At 35.5% G+C, this 13886-nt stretch overlaps 1 protein-coding gene across 1 annotated transcript in view; it reads right to left on the bottom strand.

The window, feature by feature from the left end:
* The window catches only part of ADAMTS19 (ADAM metallopeptidase with thrombospondin type 1 motif 19), a 132866-nt gene that overhangs the window by 23150 nt on the left and 95830 nt on the right, over nt 1-13886 (bottom strand). Inside the window, exons 14-19 of the mRNA XM_071424720.1 lie at nt 13640-13767; nt 12850-12970; nt 10799-10879; nt 5168-5325; nt 4302-4455; nt 1421-1556 (exon numbers count right to left, since the gene is read on the bottom strand). Of these exons, the coding sequence (XP_071280821.1) occupies nt 1421-1556; nt 4302-4455; nt 5168-5325; nt 10799-10879; nt 12850-12970; nt 13640-13767 (778 nt within the window). The remainder of the gene's footprint in view (nt 1-1420; nt 1557-4301; nt 4456-5167; nt 5326-10798; nt 10880-12849; nt 12971-13639; nt 13768-13886) is intronic.

Below are 13886 nucleotides of genomic sequence, written 5' to 3'. Positions count from 1 at the left end.
CAAATAAGTATTTATGCAAGTGTATGCTTTGGAAACATTTCTGCCTGAAAGCTAATAAAATTTTGTAATCATCATTTAGAATGTTTAAAAAATTGGATTATTAAATCTTTCTACATTTCTCAGGACAGCATCTGTAAGTATCAATTAGCAAAGTTTTAAAATTGTCACTTAAAAAGCTGGAAAAAACAGAGAATACTGAAAATTTATGGTAGACAATGCCTCAGAAAAAGATCCGATTATTCCATTTCTATCCATTAAGTAAACAGTGGTGCTAATAAAACAAAATAAAGGTCTTCTCAAATATGCATATAATGAAGTTTAAATAATCCCTCCAAAGGGTAATGCCCTGTTTTGGGGAAGACCAAATGTCAGTTGTTTTGTCTTACTTAAAATGTATCATACTTCATATTTTATCAATTTCAGTATTCATCCTTTCCAAGAAAGCTATGCCTTCTCGTTCACTTTACATACTTTCTTCAACAGTATTTGCATTTAATTTATTTTGCATTATTTTGTTTAAAAATGCCATCTACCTGTCCTCCAGATGACTGCAGCAGACTGATCCTAGTGCTTACTCCTGAGGATGCTAGCCAGCTCTTGCTAGTTGCTTTCCCCTCCCTTGAAAGGTGTGGACTTGCTCTAATTTGCTTTTAAAAAGTACATGCAATTCTTGAGGACCTCCTTAAGAAATAATTTTTAGCTGCCAAGTGGCGTGACTCTGAAATGGGCCACTGTGCTGACCTGGTCAGCCAGTGCAAGGCGCAGGCTGCCAGCTCAGCTGCAGGAACACCAGTGGGTGGTGGGTGGGCTTTGCTTGGCACAGGCTGCACATGGACCTGCCTCCTGCCATGCTCAACCACCAGAGTCTAGTTCAGTCTGTTTGTTGATCCACATACAAGGACTTCCCTCTCCTGGGGTGAGAGGAAAGACAGGAGTGAGGGGCAGGCTCGCTACACTTCAAGCTGCATTAACATAAAAAAAGGGATAAACAGGGATTTATTTATTTATTTACTATTTAGGGTACCCAGACTTTATCCAGAGCTTTAAAGACACAAAGCCTTGCTTCAAAAAAAAACCCAATAAAACATATCATTAATTAATATGGGATTAAAATCCATATATATCTTTATATATACAGCATTTAAGTTTTGTAGCACAGATCAGCCTGTGAGAATACTTCCTGAGGAAAGGAATCAACTGCTTTACTGGATAAGAATTTATTCAGACATGGTGCTTACGGACTCTCTTTCATTAAAACTCAGGAGAAACAATTTCCGGCATTTCTGTTTTCTCTTCATTTTGCATTATAATGTTTTGAATGAATGTATTTACTGCCCATTCATTGTGAGAAGCAGTCCACTGCTTTTACATGGCTTTTACATCTAGATATTATAGTTTAATTTAACCAAATCACTATTACCTTGTCTGGCAGGGCTGTTCGTTGCACTTGCGGATCTGTGGTTCAGGTTTTGTTAAATATTTGCACTTCTTGTTGTCCACAAGACTGATATTCTTGTTCATAATCTTTGTGCAAGAGACGGTTGTCTTTCTTTCACCTAGAAAACAAAAGAAGCAGGTATTTGAGGAAACCAAGAATATGCAAATTGTTAAGGACACAGATACAGCTATTTCATACACAGTTTGGCTAAAAGAACTGAAAAACCAGTGTAAGAAATTCAAAGCTAGCAGGGAATCTGAAAGAAATCCTACAGTTTGTAGGAAACATTGTGAGTTTCTAACCTAGTCTTTGCACACCAGCATTAAGAGTTTTTCTGCTTTACTCCTGCAACTAGTTATAGGCCAAACCCTCACTCTTACTGGAATAATTTTCTTTCTCAACCACTACAACTTCATCACTGAACAATGCTTAAAGAAAATTACAAATATGGTTGTTAATTACTACATAAAATGAGGAAAGAAATGACAAATTGTGGCTGGCATTTAGATAAAGGCAATCAGCACATGAAACCTTCAGCTGGGAGCCTGCACTATTTCCCATGAACAAAGAGGCCAGATGACCTGATCTGCAGGGTCAGAAAGCCATTTAGGAAGCAGGGTACTGCTGCAGAGATGAAGTGCATGCTGTGTACAGAGTCCTTGTCCTGATGGTGGCCTGGAGCCTGGTGTTTCTTGAACATGGAAACATCAGAAATTAGAATTTAATGTAATACTCATCACAAGTAGTAACTTGCAATTAGACTGGAGCCTTAATTTTACAAAACTAGCAATCCTTGAATTCAGGATTTCAGTTAGAACCATTTATTCTTGTAGTTACTTCTACTCTGTCTGGAAATTTACTGGCAAAGGGGCTGTGTGCAGGAGCAGGGCAGGCTTAAACATGAACATTCACCCGAGGTGAAAAATCAGCCCGTGGATGAAGCAGTTATGTTATAAATGCACACTATGTGCATGACCACTGCTGACATTTTTACAGAGGGCTTGTGTACGTGAGAGCACATGCAACTAATCTATCATATCACAGGGTTTGAAATGTTTGACAATTCTTTCTGCACTTATATATACATCTATGTATTCATATTCTCTCCCATGCAAAGAAAGCTTTTCTGCAACACAGGAGGTCACAGACCAGTTACATATACAAATATACACAAAACCACATGGCTTCATCAATAGTTTTATCCTCACACATGCTTTGAACAATTAAGCAAAACTATTGATAATTTTATTATTACTTATTCAAATTAATCAAAATATTGATGTTAACTTTTAATCACAAATAGTTGGACAGGGTAAAAGCTGCAGTATTTTGATTTCATTACTGCTTGATATTTAAGCCAGAAAGTAAAAGGAAAGTGAAAATAGTTTTGTCTAAAGTAAGAAAAATCTTTCAGTAGTATTTCAGAACATTTACTTTCTAGGGAACTTTGTAATAACTCAGCTATTTTAGACAATAACATAAAATGAAAACCAGTTACAACAGAAAAAAATTATAAACATTAGAGTAAAACATTTAAATATTTATTTAAGCATGAATATAGAATAAATTATTGACATACCGCATTTTAAGATTTCTGCAGATGATAGAAATATTTAGAAATATCTGGGGTAATAATGACAGATTGTAGTAGCATTAAAACTATTCTAAAAATACATCAGGAAACTGTAAAAAGTGTGAATTCACAAGTAAACTGGGATGCACTATTAAGAATCAGAGGATGCTATACTAGCACCATGAACAAAATACCTTCTAGGGAAGAAGTTTTCCTACCAAACCACAAAAAGCATGTTTATGGAAACTACAGCAATCTTTCATGACACCAGGATTGTTCACACAGTCAGAGGAGCTAGAACACTGTGTTCTTTATGCTGATGTTATGAGAAGGAAAAGCATTTCCAGGCTTTCCTATTCAATCACAAGGTGCATGGCAGTTTTCAGAACTGTTGATCAGAGCAACCACGACCATCAAAGTTGTCAGCATGAAAGACAGCTATGAAAAATTACCCACTGACTAACTGCACAAAGTGTGAACTCATCACTGTACACGGCATTTATTTTAAAAAAACCCTATCTGAAGTGTTTTTTAAGTGTAAGTAAGTATCATTTTAAATAACATCTTCTAGAAAACAGTTTGAAAGACTTTTGTTACATCAATACTGTTCATATTCCAATATTTGTTTTCAGAACCATATTTTGTTCTTCCAAAATCACTTTTTAATGTTTAATAAACTCATGAAAAATATAATATCAGCATACTAATATCTGATGTTGCAATATTTGTTCCATATGTTTTTGGATCATCCTCAACTCATGTTACTAACTGTATTATTTGATCTGAGACTGGGATTCAGCTTTGCTGTGGTTTGAAATGTCTCTTACAGATCATTTATCTTCAGTAGTTCCAAATGCAGAGTGGAATGCACTTTCTATTCTTTTTCTAGTTCTTGCACTTGTATTTCTTCTTGGCAACTGTGTCCTGAATTTGCTTGTTAGTCTAGATTTTGTTCCATCATTACCATCTTTTCCTACTTTTTATATTTAGTTTTAATCTCATCCTAGAGCTATCACAGTATTTTTAATGCAGTCAGAAAGCATAAGACTGACATACGTCTACATTGTATGGAAACATACAAACCACAAAGAGGATATTAGTATTAAATATACAACATTGACCATCAGAATCCTAATTACATATAAACATACATAGTGTTTATACATATAGGTGTGTATTGCACACACACATTTGCACTACGTATATACCTGCATATTGTATGCACATAGTCGTTTTTCGTGTGTGTGTGTGTGTGTGTGTGTGTGTTTGTACATTTTCCTTTTATTTTACCTCCTCCACATACAGCATCACAGTCTTCCCAGGTAGAATGTGTCCACATGAAAAGGGGCTCTGGTACTTTAGAGCTCTGATTTTCAGGGAGAGGATCCAATGGGATTGTGTATTCATAGTGTAAACCATAGCTCTGGTCATGGAAGAGCAGCACCTGCAAGATACAAAGAAGGAAAACCTTCCTACATACAGAGACACTATGGAAGACAAGCTCCAAGCTGCAAGTAGATCATCTTGAAAAGTACAACAGAATGCCTTGATGCACTATTGCCTTTCAGCCCTCCTAATGGATTTGCTAGAATAAACTAATTAGAGTATCCAAATAAAGCCAATGGAAGAAAATATTTTGCTTAATTAAGAAAATTCCTTTAATTTAAAGGATTTGAATTTTATGAAGTCCTTTGCCATCATCTCTCCGTTTTTCTTTATGGTGGCTATTAACTTTTCCTATCCTAAACTGAAATGCATTGAAATTCCACTTTTTCACAGAGAATTTGGTGATTGCAATTCTGAAATGGTGATGCTGTGCTATAGTCAGCCAGAAATTTCAGAAAAACACCTGAAAATAATTTGAATTTCTTTCCTTACTTGGAACATCAGCTTTTTATGACATTTGTAAGAACGCTGAGACCTTCAATCCTGCCTCAACAACATAAAGATCGCTCTTGGATTTAATTGCATTTTTTTACAAGCAGGCTGACAGACATCTCTCTCCTCACCCCCTCCTTCCCACATTCGTAAATATATATGTAAACACAAAATAAGGTATGTTTTACACAGATCTCATTCTCTTGAGGAGTCTGGAAAAAATATTAGTTAGCTATCCTATATCATAGGAATCAAGTAAAAAAACTGAATTGTCATACCAGTAAATGTAAGGGTGATGTTGTGGGACCTTTGGCTGATATTTTCTCCCAGAGACCTCTCCGAACATAATGGACTGTGGTCCCAGCAATATTGAATGTTCCAGAATGTTCTATCTTCCAATCACTATTGATTGACTGTTTTCCAGCATCCCTAAGAGCTGCAAAATACATGAAAAGAACCCAATATAAAAGGTGCCTGTTCAGTAGTGATTTTCTTCTCCTCTCACTTTCTGTTCAGATAATTTAAAAAGTAGGTGAAATTCACCTAACTCTGATTGCAAAGATATTTATGGATCCTACTTTACATGAACTTCAGTTGATATGTGCTTCAGAAACACCTTCTGGAGGGAATGCCTGGCAAAATTGTATGTATTTAACATTACTTCAAATTAATCCTTCAAATCAGCATTTTAATGCCTGAGAAGACTGACAGGCTCTAGCATAACTCATAATTTAAACACTGAATTACTTTAAGGCAAAGGGAACAATATTCTCTGTTCCCAGGGTGGCCATTTCTATAATCCATTAAAGCATGGGAAACACAATTTTCACAAGGGACTCTTCAAGATTTGTGGAACTAAGCTAGAACTTTTTTTTAAAAAAAATCTAGTTCAAAATTCTTTTCTCTCTAATAACTACACTTGTCTTTTCTGCACCTTAGAATTTGAGAAGACTTTATACACTTTGACCATGTAATTGTATGCTTCTAATTAATAGGAAAAGCTTCTTCTTTTTGGCTGAATCATTTCTCATGTTGATCTAATTTATATTTAAAAACATGATGAAGCCAGACAAGATATATTCCATACACTGAAAACAAAGAATTCTACACTAGTAAAATTGACATTTTCTATAGTAAATGAAATAGATTCTTCAGTAAATTATTTGTAATTTTATTTTGGTCCATTTTATTTTGGTATAATATTTTATTTTGGTCCAATTTGTTTTGGATAATCATGTGAAGTAGACTTGAAGACACCTTCTGTACAAGAAGTTTTACATGTCTGACTTCATTGAAATTGCATGTTTGGCATCAGATTGTTGTAAGAGAACATCCACATGTTCCAAAATTTCCCTTTTTAAAGTTGTAAGTTAATGTGAGTCATTCCTGTAATCATGTCCTCTCCTATTCATATTTATACTGTTATGTTTTGTTTCTATGGGAAACAATGGCAACAGGCCTATGGGCTGGCAGGAATCCAATTGAATAAGACACCACTGAAGTGTACAACTGCAGCACTGTGTAATAGATGTTAAGACTATAAAATCCATTAACACTGTATAACAGTCTTGTACTAAAAAGAACCAGTGATTCTACAAGATTTAAAAAGCAGGATTTTAAGTTAAAGCATTCAATTGTTAATGGTAATTAAATTCTATTTAGTGTTCAAGCTGTTAGGGCTAATCCTCTTCTCAGCGGAGAAATTAAAAAAATACTTTCGAACATGCCAAGGTCCAGCCGGGTCATGCTGCTCAGATGGAGCAGCATCCTCTCCCCAGAGAGCAACAGAAATCATTCTGTCTGCTCTTTAAAATGAATGCATGTGCCATAGCATGCAGACATGTGCAGGAAACTGGAATCCCAGCTCAGAATACAGAAATATGCCAGATCTTGCATTTTCTGCTTTCAGATTCCTCATATGAGTCACTGGTCTTAGAAAAAGTCAGAAAGTGTGTCCTCAAGCCTTAAATGTGGATTTGGATTCAGACAGTGCAGCTTCTGTTCTTGACTCTGTCACACCCCATTTTGTAAGCAAGTTCACTGAGTTTTATTCCATGCTGTACATATATTCCTATTCTTCTTAACTTTTGACAGAAGAGTTTACTCTGTACAAGGTAACCCAAAATAGGAAGAACATTCAGAACACAAGATATCCTCTCTCAGGTAATTCAAGCAATAAATCTACACTTGAAAAGACCACCAAAGAAAACTTGGACTGGGAAAGCCTACCACAATTGTAACCACAACCACAATTTCAGTGCTAAACCAAGGGGACTAATTACAACTGTATCTCTGTTGAGCATAAAACAGCCATCACAACAATGGCATTTAAGTGATGGTGATGAGTGCAATGTATTTTTTAATTACTGTGCCAAGACTATACACCTGTCTAATTTTAATGAGGTGTGAGAGGATACAAAGCCAGACAGATACAAAAAATCACAGTTCAGCTATTGCATCTCCCATTTCTCAGTCGGGAGAAGCAGTACCCTGGTTCTGGTCCTCCACTTGGTAAATCAGTACCTACTAATAATTTTTTTTTTTAATATGGACAAATCACTCTACTGTATTAACTTAATGAATCTTATTTTCTGCCTTGTCCAAAATATAGTCATATTTCAAGAAAAGTGTCAAAATAACGTCATTTTGACTGACCCTTACTTTTCTATAGAAAATGTAGAAGATATCTGAAATTCAATTCCAAATGAAAGTATAGTCACTGATATTTTTTGTCAAGGAAGTAATTGCTTCACTTCCATTCAGGTTATCAGGTGTCCCTTCAATACATATTAACAACATTAAGACTTGAAATTTAAGTAATTTTTGAAAACAGCAGGGCTAAGGCTGACTGATTGCTAGTTGCCAATGTCCTCTTCATTACCCTATTCTCTTCAAAAAGAATGCAATAGTCCTTGTTCTTCAGCCAGTGGGCACTTCAGCAGGCTGCCATGATTTTTCAAATATACTTGAGAGTGGCTTGATAACTACATTAGCAAGCTCCCTCAGGACCATGGGATGCATCTCATTAGGTCCCATATATTTGTGTATGTTCAGGTTCCTTGGGTGGTCTTAAAACTGATCCAGGATGGGAGGAACTTCATTCCACCATTCCCTGCCCTGGTACTGAGGGACTTGAAAGATATGGAAAAAGTGTTTACCACTGAAGCTGAGGCAAAAAACTGTGAAGCACTGCAGCCTTCTCCACGCCCACCATCATTAGTTTCTCTTGTCTTATTTTTCAGTGTGTGTTGTGGGTGTGTGTATTTTCTTTACTATCTCCTTTCTGACTAAAAACCTGTAGAAACCCTTATTAATCTCCCCATTCCTTGCCAAAATCAGCACTATCTGTGCCTTAGTTTTCCTGAATGTATCCCCACATATACGAGCATCGTCTCTATATAGTTCCCAGGATGTATGTTCCTGGTTCCACTGCCTGTGCATTCCATTCTTACACTTTGGTTTTACCAGGAGGTCCGTTCTCACCCATGCTATTCTCCTGCCTTCCTTGCTTGATTTCTTATATGTTGGCATAATCAAGAGCTTTTGCAATCTAGGAAAAGTTATTATCCTTAATTGTGACTAAAAACTATTATCCTAAATCTTTAACAAACTGGTATCCTAAATCTTTAACGAGCTCTGTTTTGCCCTGGTAGACCCAAAGGCAGTTTCCCAGGTGCTACCATCTACCAATTCCTTAGACAACTGAAAGTTCGCTCTCATAAAGTCCTGGCTTTAGTCTTCACCTGGCCCATATCCCTAAAAATCATGAGTTCCAGCAGGGCATGATCATTGCAGTCTAGGCTGCCACCAACTCTCTAAATAGTTCATCTGTGTTGGGAAGAAATCAACAAGGTCCAGGAACACCATTACTTGGGTCTATAGTTTTGATTTAAAAATTATCCTCAGTACACTCCAAGAGTCTCCTGGACTATTCACAGGTTGGTGCGCTGTTTTTCCAGCAGAAATCAGGTTACTGAAATTACTAAGCCAGATCAGAGACTGCAAGCATGATGATTCCTGTAGATGAAGTAAGAGCACTTCATCAACAGACTTTGCTTGGTTAGGCAGCCTGTTGTAACCCACCAACCAAGAAGTTTCCTTTCTTGGCCTGGTCTTTATTTTTTACCCCTAGGCTCTCAACCATGTCCTGATGTCCTCTATATAGGAAAGTTTGAGGCCAAACAGAAACAGTATTGGCCTGTATGGACTAATTTCAAGTACAGAACTAAGTATGGTGCCACACAAAATAAGCATAAAGAACTGTAAAATAGAAAACCAATCAGAAACATGAAAGACTTTAATCTATTTTACCTTTCAAATTTTTAGCCATAGCATTGTGAAGAATCTTGTTTCTAAGGTTAAAGACTTAAGCTCTCACCCCAAAACTTTCATTATACTATGCCTATTCAAAAACTGTTCCTTTGCAATTCAAATTCGGATGCTTTCAAAGTAACCTAAAAATGAAGAAAGTTTAAATACCTGGTGCTAGCAAAAAAAAAAAGAAAAAAGTGCAACAATACAGGTTTTAATTCAAGATATGGCAATAGACCTGTTACTGGGTCCCCAAAAAGGCTTAAAAAAAAAAAAAAGGTATAAGCTCAACAAAATATACTGCACAGAAATACTGGCAGAGCCTCATTCAGATATAAACCAGTAAAATTAGTGAAAACAAAATTAAAATAACAAGAAAATAGAAGATAGCTGGCAACTTTCACAAATGAGCATCATGAGTGATATTATTTCATGGACATAAAAAGAATTTCATTATTTTTGCCTTTTGTGGGGCAAGAGTTAAATCAGTTTGTTGCTCATGAAGAAGGAATAAATTTCCCTAAACACATTTATTTATTTATTTATTTATTTATTTTTACATTATTCAAAAAATAGAAAATAATAGTATTTCTATTCTCCACATATGTCAATAGAAGACAAACTTCAGTTGTTGTTTTAACACTCATCCATATCTGTGGTTCATTGGGGAACACTTAAATATTCCAGATCTCTAAACCTCCTGGGTAGGTGCAGGCCTCAAGGCAAACCAGCAGTCACCCACTGATAACCTAAACTATCATAATTAAGATTCACCATCTTCAACATTCTCTCAGTTGAAGTACTGAGAATACTCAAACACTTCTTAAAACGTAAATATTTCTTATGAACATAACTAAGAACAGTGACCAAACCAGGGAATTTTTCATATCATTGTCCTATTTCTCATACCATGTCTCCCTCAATTTAAATTTAAGCCCTGCACAAAACAATACCAATTATGAAATCTCATATTTTTTGCTTGAACCCTGTAACAATAATGATAACAGAGTGTATTCTCTTACACAACTTCTTTGGACCTCATTAAAAGAGAAATACTTTTTTTCAATCAATGAAAGACAATTTCACTTAAATGGAAAACTAAAAGAAAAAAATCACTGTGATTAAGTTTGTCTATTAGAAGATTCAGACAATTCAAAATAGTGAAAGAAATACTTTTCTGCTTTTTCAGTCTAATTTTAGAACTTCTGTTTGACTTTGTTAGTGAATTTATGATGCCCAGTGTCTTCTTTTCTGAGTACAAATTATTTTGTTTGAGCACAAAATTCTTTTCAGTAGTTTTAACCTACTTCCCATATAAAAAATTGAAAATGTGCAAACATACATATATATACACAGACATTTTTTACATAATCTAAATACAGTGTTTGTAATATTCTCTAAAAAAGATGAGACAAAAGTCCAAAAGAAGACCTATGTGAAAAATGGTACTGTAATAATTTCTTCTTCCTTAGACAAGTTCTTCACAGATCTATTTTTCTACTCAGAGCTTTGTTGAATGACAAAGACAAATGTTTAGCTTTCACTTTTCAGTGTTGAGCAAAACAGGACATTAACAACAAAACATATAAAATATTTACCTAAATAACTGTGAGCTGGTTTTTCTTCCACAACTTTGATTCTTCTTGCTCCTGCAGGTATCACTAAAGCTTCCACATAACCTAAACATGAGACCAGATGTCCCAAGTTAAGAGGAAAAACAGAAAAGCATAGAAAAGTACATCTTGTATGCTTTCTCATTTCTTCTCCCTTATTTTGCTCTTTAAGTGTAGCAAGTTATAATTTATATAGCAATACTTTGAAGATTCTTGCAAAATTGAAGAAAAGCTATGGAACAGTGTATTATATGTAACATATATACAATGCTACATAATTAAAAGAGTATGGCAGAGTAAAACATAACAAGAACTAGTGAGGCTTGGAGATTGGGGCTGGAGCAGGTGTAGCTATTTCTAGGTAAGTGGTTCAGTGTCATCATGACCACCAGATGACTGTAAAATAATTCCAACTTCACTCAGCATGTAAAGACAAATGGTATGATGCTAAAATCGAAGCATCTTCCCACTGCTTGGTTTTTAGTTTGTTTTATGTATCTCCTCTCCTTCTTCATTTAACATATTCAAACCCTGTTATGATAGGCTTTGATTTTGAAATCTACTTATTTGCTTCAAATTGAGATTGTCTCTTGCTAGTGTGGGACTAAGAGAGGACGTTGAACAATTTACTTCAAGTAAAACTCAGTGAAAAGGCAACAAAGGTGGAAACCACTACAGGCAGGAATGTCATTAATAAAAAATCCCATATTTTAGATTATCCAGGTAAATTTCACAAAGGGAAAAAATATTTTATCTTTTATTATGTGTAGCTATGTGATTTTCTACAACAAAATACTTAGCATTTACAATACTTTTTCAATAATCCTGAAACGTGAAAGCTAAAGCAGCATCTTTCATTTCTGTAAGAGCTAATAACACTTTCTAAATATTGCTTACAGCTTCTTGAGAAGCAAAATAACGTACACAAGGGTTAAGATGGCAATACCGTGATACGGAGGATTGACAAAAAAAAACTTGAAAGTGTGTGGATATTTGCATTAGCCATTGAAGAGAGCTGACATAATGTGATTTTATTAGCAGGAACTGTCTTTGTTGTTTTTTTATATCTTGTAGTCCTCCAGACTCACCTGGGGTTTGGGATCCTTGATTTGCCTTACATTCTGCTTGAGAGGGCCAGACATAAACATTTGAAGACCATGCGTAACTTTCCCCTCTTGCCTAAAGTACTATACTTCAGTCTAAAATCCACTGAAGTCCTTTATTTTTCTAAGATATGCTGTCTGCTTATAATTACAGTATTTTTGATGTGATTTACTTGCCACCTCTAAATTCTACACATTTTCTACTCAGCAAACTGAAAGTGTAATGGCAAACAAATGATGATAGTTGGTCAAATGCTGTTTCAAAGAAAAGACTTGTATAAATGGTGCAAGATGCACATTATTAGGATTTCAATTCTCTACTCTGTCCACATTATTGTGCTGGAGCCAGTAAGCTATTCCCATTAACAGGACAGATCATAGCAGCATTTGGATATCTGATGCTCAGTTTGCACTAGAAAATCTATTGGCTTGTTATTATATGTTATTATTGAAATAAAATAATGAGTAATGAAGAGGTATTAAACTTCTTCATGCATTTGGCTTTATGATTTTTCAATGCCTGGCTTAGTTTGGCAACATTCTCTAAATAAAAAATCATAATTTGGATTTTTATTTTGAAGAACTAAAAGAAGTTAAACACTAAAAGAATTTACAACACTCTATTTGCTAAAAATATAAACCTAATTTCTCATACCCCTTAAAAATCAGTCTCTCCTATGAAATAGAGTGTATCTTAATGTAAGATATTTCCTGCATTTTGCAATTGAAATAATGTGAAATAACTTTGCAACAAATTTGAAAATACTTATGCACTCTTACCCTCAATGTCTTAGTATCTTGAAAAAGCTAGATATAAAGTTCTTATGAGGAGCTGCATAATTTGAAGAAATATAGGTTTTTTTTAATTTCCCAATGCTCCAAGTAATCAAAAAGCTATTTGTTTCTTTAGAATTTGAAATAAACAGACATTACCTGCTCCTCTGGTATGGTTAAAATCACCTTTAATAACTTTGCATGACTTTCCATTACCATTGCATACACCACAATGATCTTCACGAGCCAGAGATCCTAATATACCATCACAGCCAAATTTCTGGGGGAGAAGAAAATAAAAGCTATTGAGACACAGGCCACATTTTTCATAAAGTTGCTTTTAGTATCAAGTACCTCACCCTTCCTCAAGATGCCTAGCCTTGCTGAGAATGAGGGTGGCACTAGCTCATGGCAGAGAGCTGTCCCATAGAAAATTCCCCTGTGACTTTATGTAGAGTGCTGCATTCACTCTTCCTATGGGGTTGGCTAACTCTACCAGCTGCTCTCCAAGAGAAACTTGCAGAAACAACTGCAGTCTTATCTCCTCACGGGACCTGTGGCACATCAGACCACACTCCACAGGCCTTCCCATCAAGAGAACACAATGTGCCTCTCCTGCTTTCTACTCAAAATATGGATGGTTCTTTGCTATGCCCACAATGGAAAAGTGCCATTAATGTTAGCCTAAGGACTTATTCTGAATAGGGCATAAGCAGGTCTAGAATATGTAAATATAAATTATACCCATGTTTTGCTCAAAAGCATTCAGTTTAACACAAATTAAGTTTACTCAAGCATCTCCACATTACTGTTAGATACATTTCTATGAATTAATATCAGGGGTAGCTTGACAACAGCCTAATATGAAATAAAAATGTTCTAAAGTCTTAACATATATGTATACTTGGTGTGTGCCTGTATACCCAGGCTCAAAACAATTAACTCATACCTGGCATTTACCATCTGCACAGACATCTAGCCCATGCTGGCCACAGGACGTCCCATCCATCACCTTTTCTGTTAGAAGAACTGGTTGATCCTTTCCAGCCGGTGAACAGTATAAAGCACACGGCTTTTCTGTAGCAGCAATGGATGGAAAAACGTGCATTATTAGAAAAAGGGAACTTTAGAAATACAGAATTATCATCAATACTCTTGTTAAAACTGATAATTGCTTATGCATGGTATGCAGCTAC

Source organism: Agelaius tricolor, unplaced genomic scaffold (assembly GCF_023055355.1).
Source record: "Agelaius tricolor isolate 1412-34295 unplaced genomic scaffold, bAgeTri1.0.p SCAF_4, whole genome shotgun sequence".
NCBI classification, from domain to species: Eukaryota; Metazoa; Chordata; class Aves; order Passeriformes; family Icteridae; genus Agelaius; species Agelaius tricolor.
This window is presented reverse-complemented; position numbering and strand designations above follow the sequence as displayed.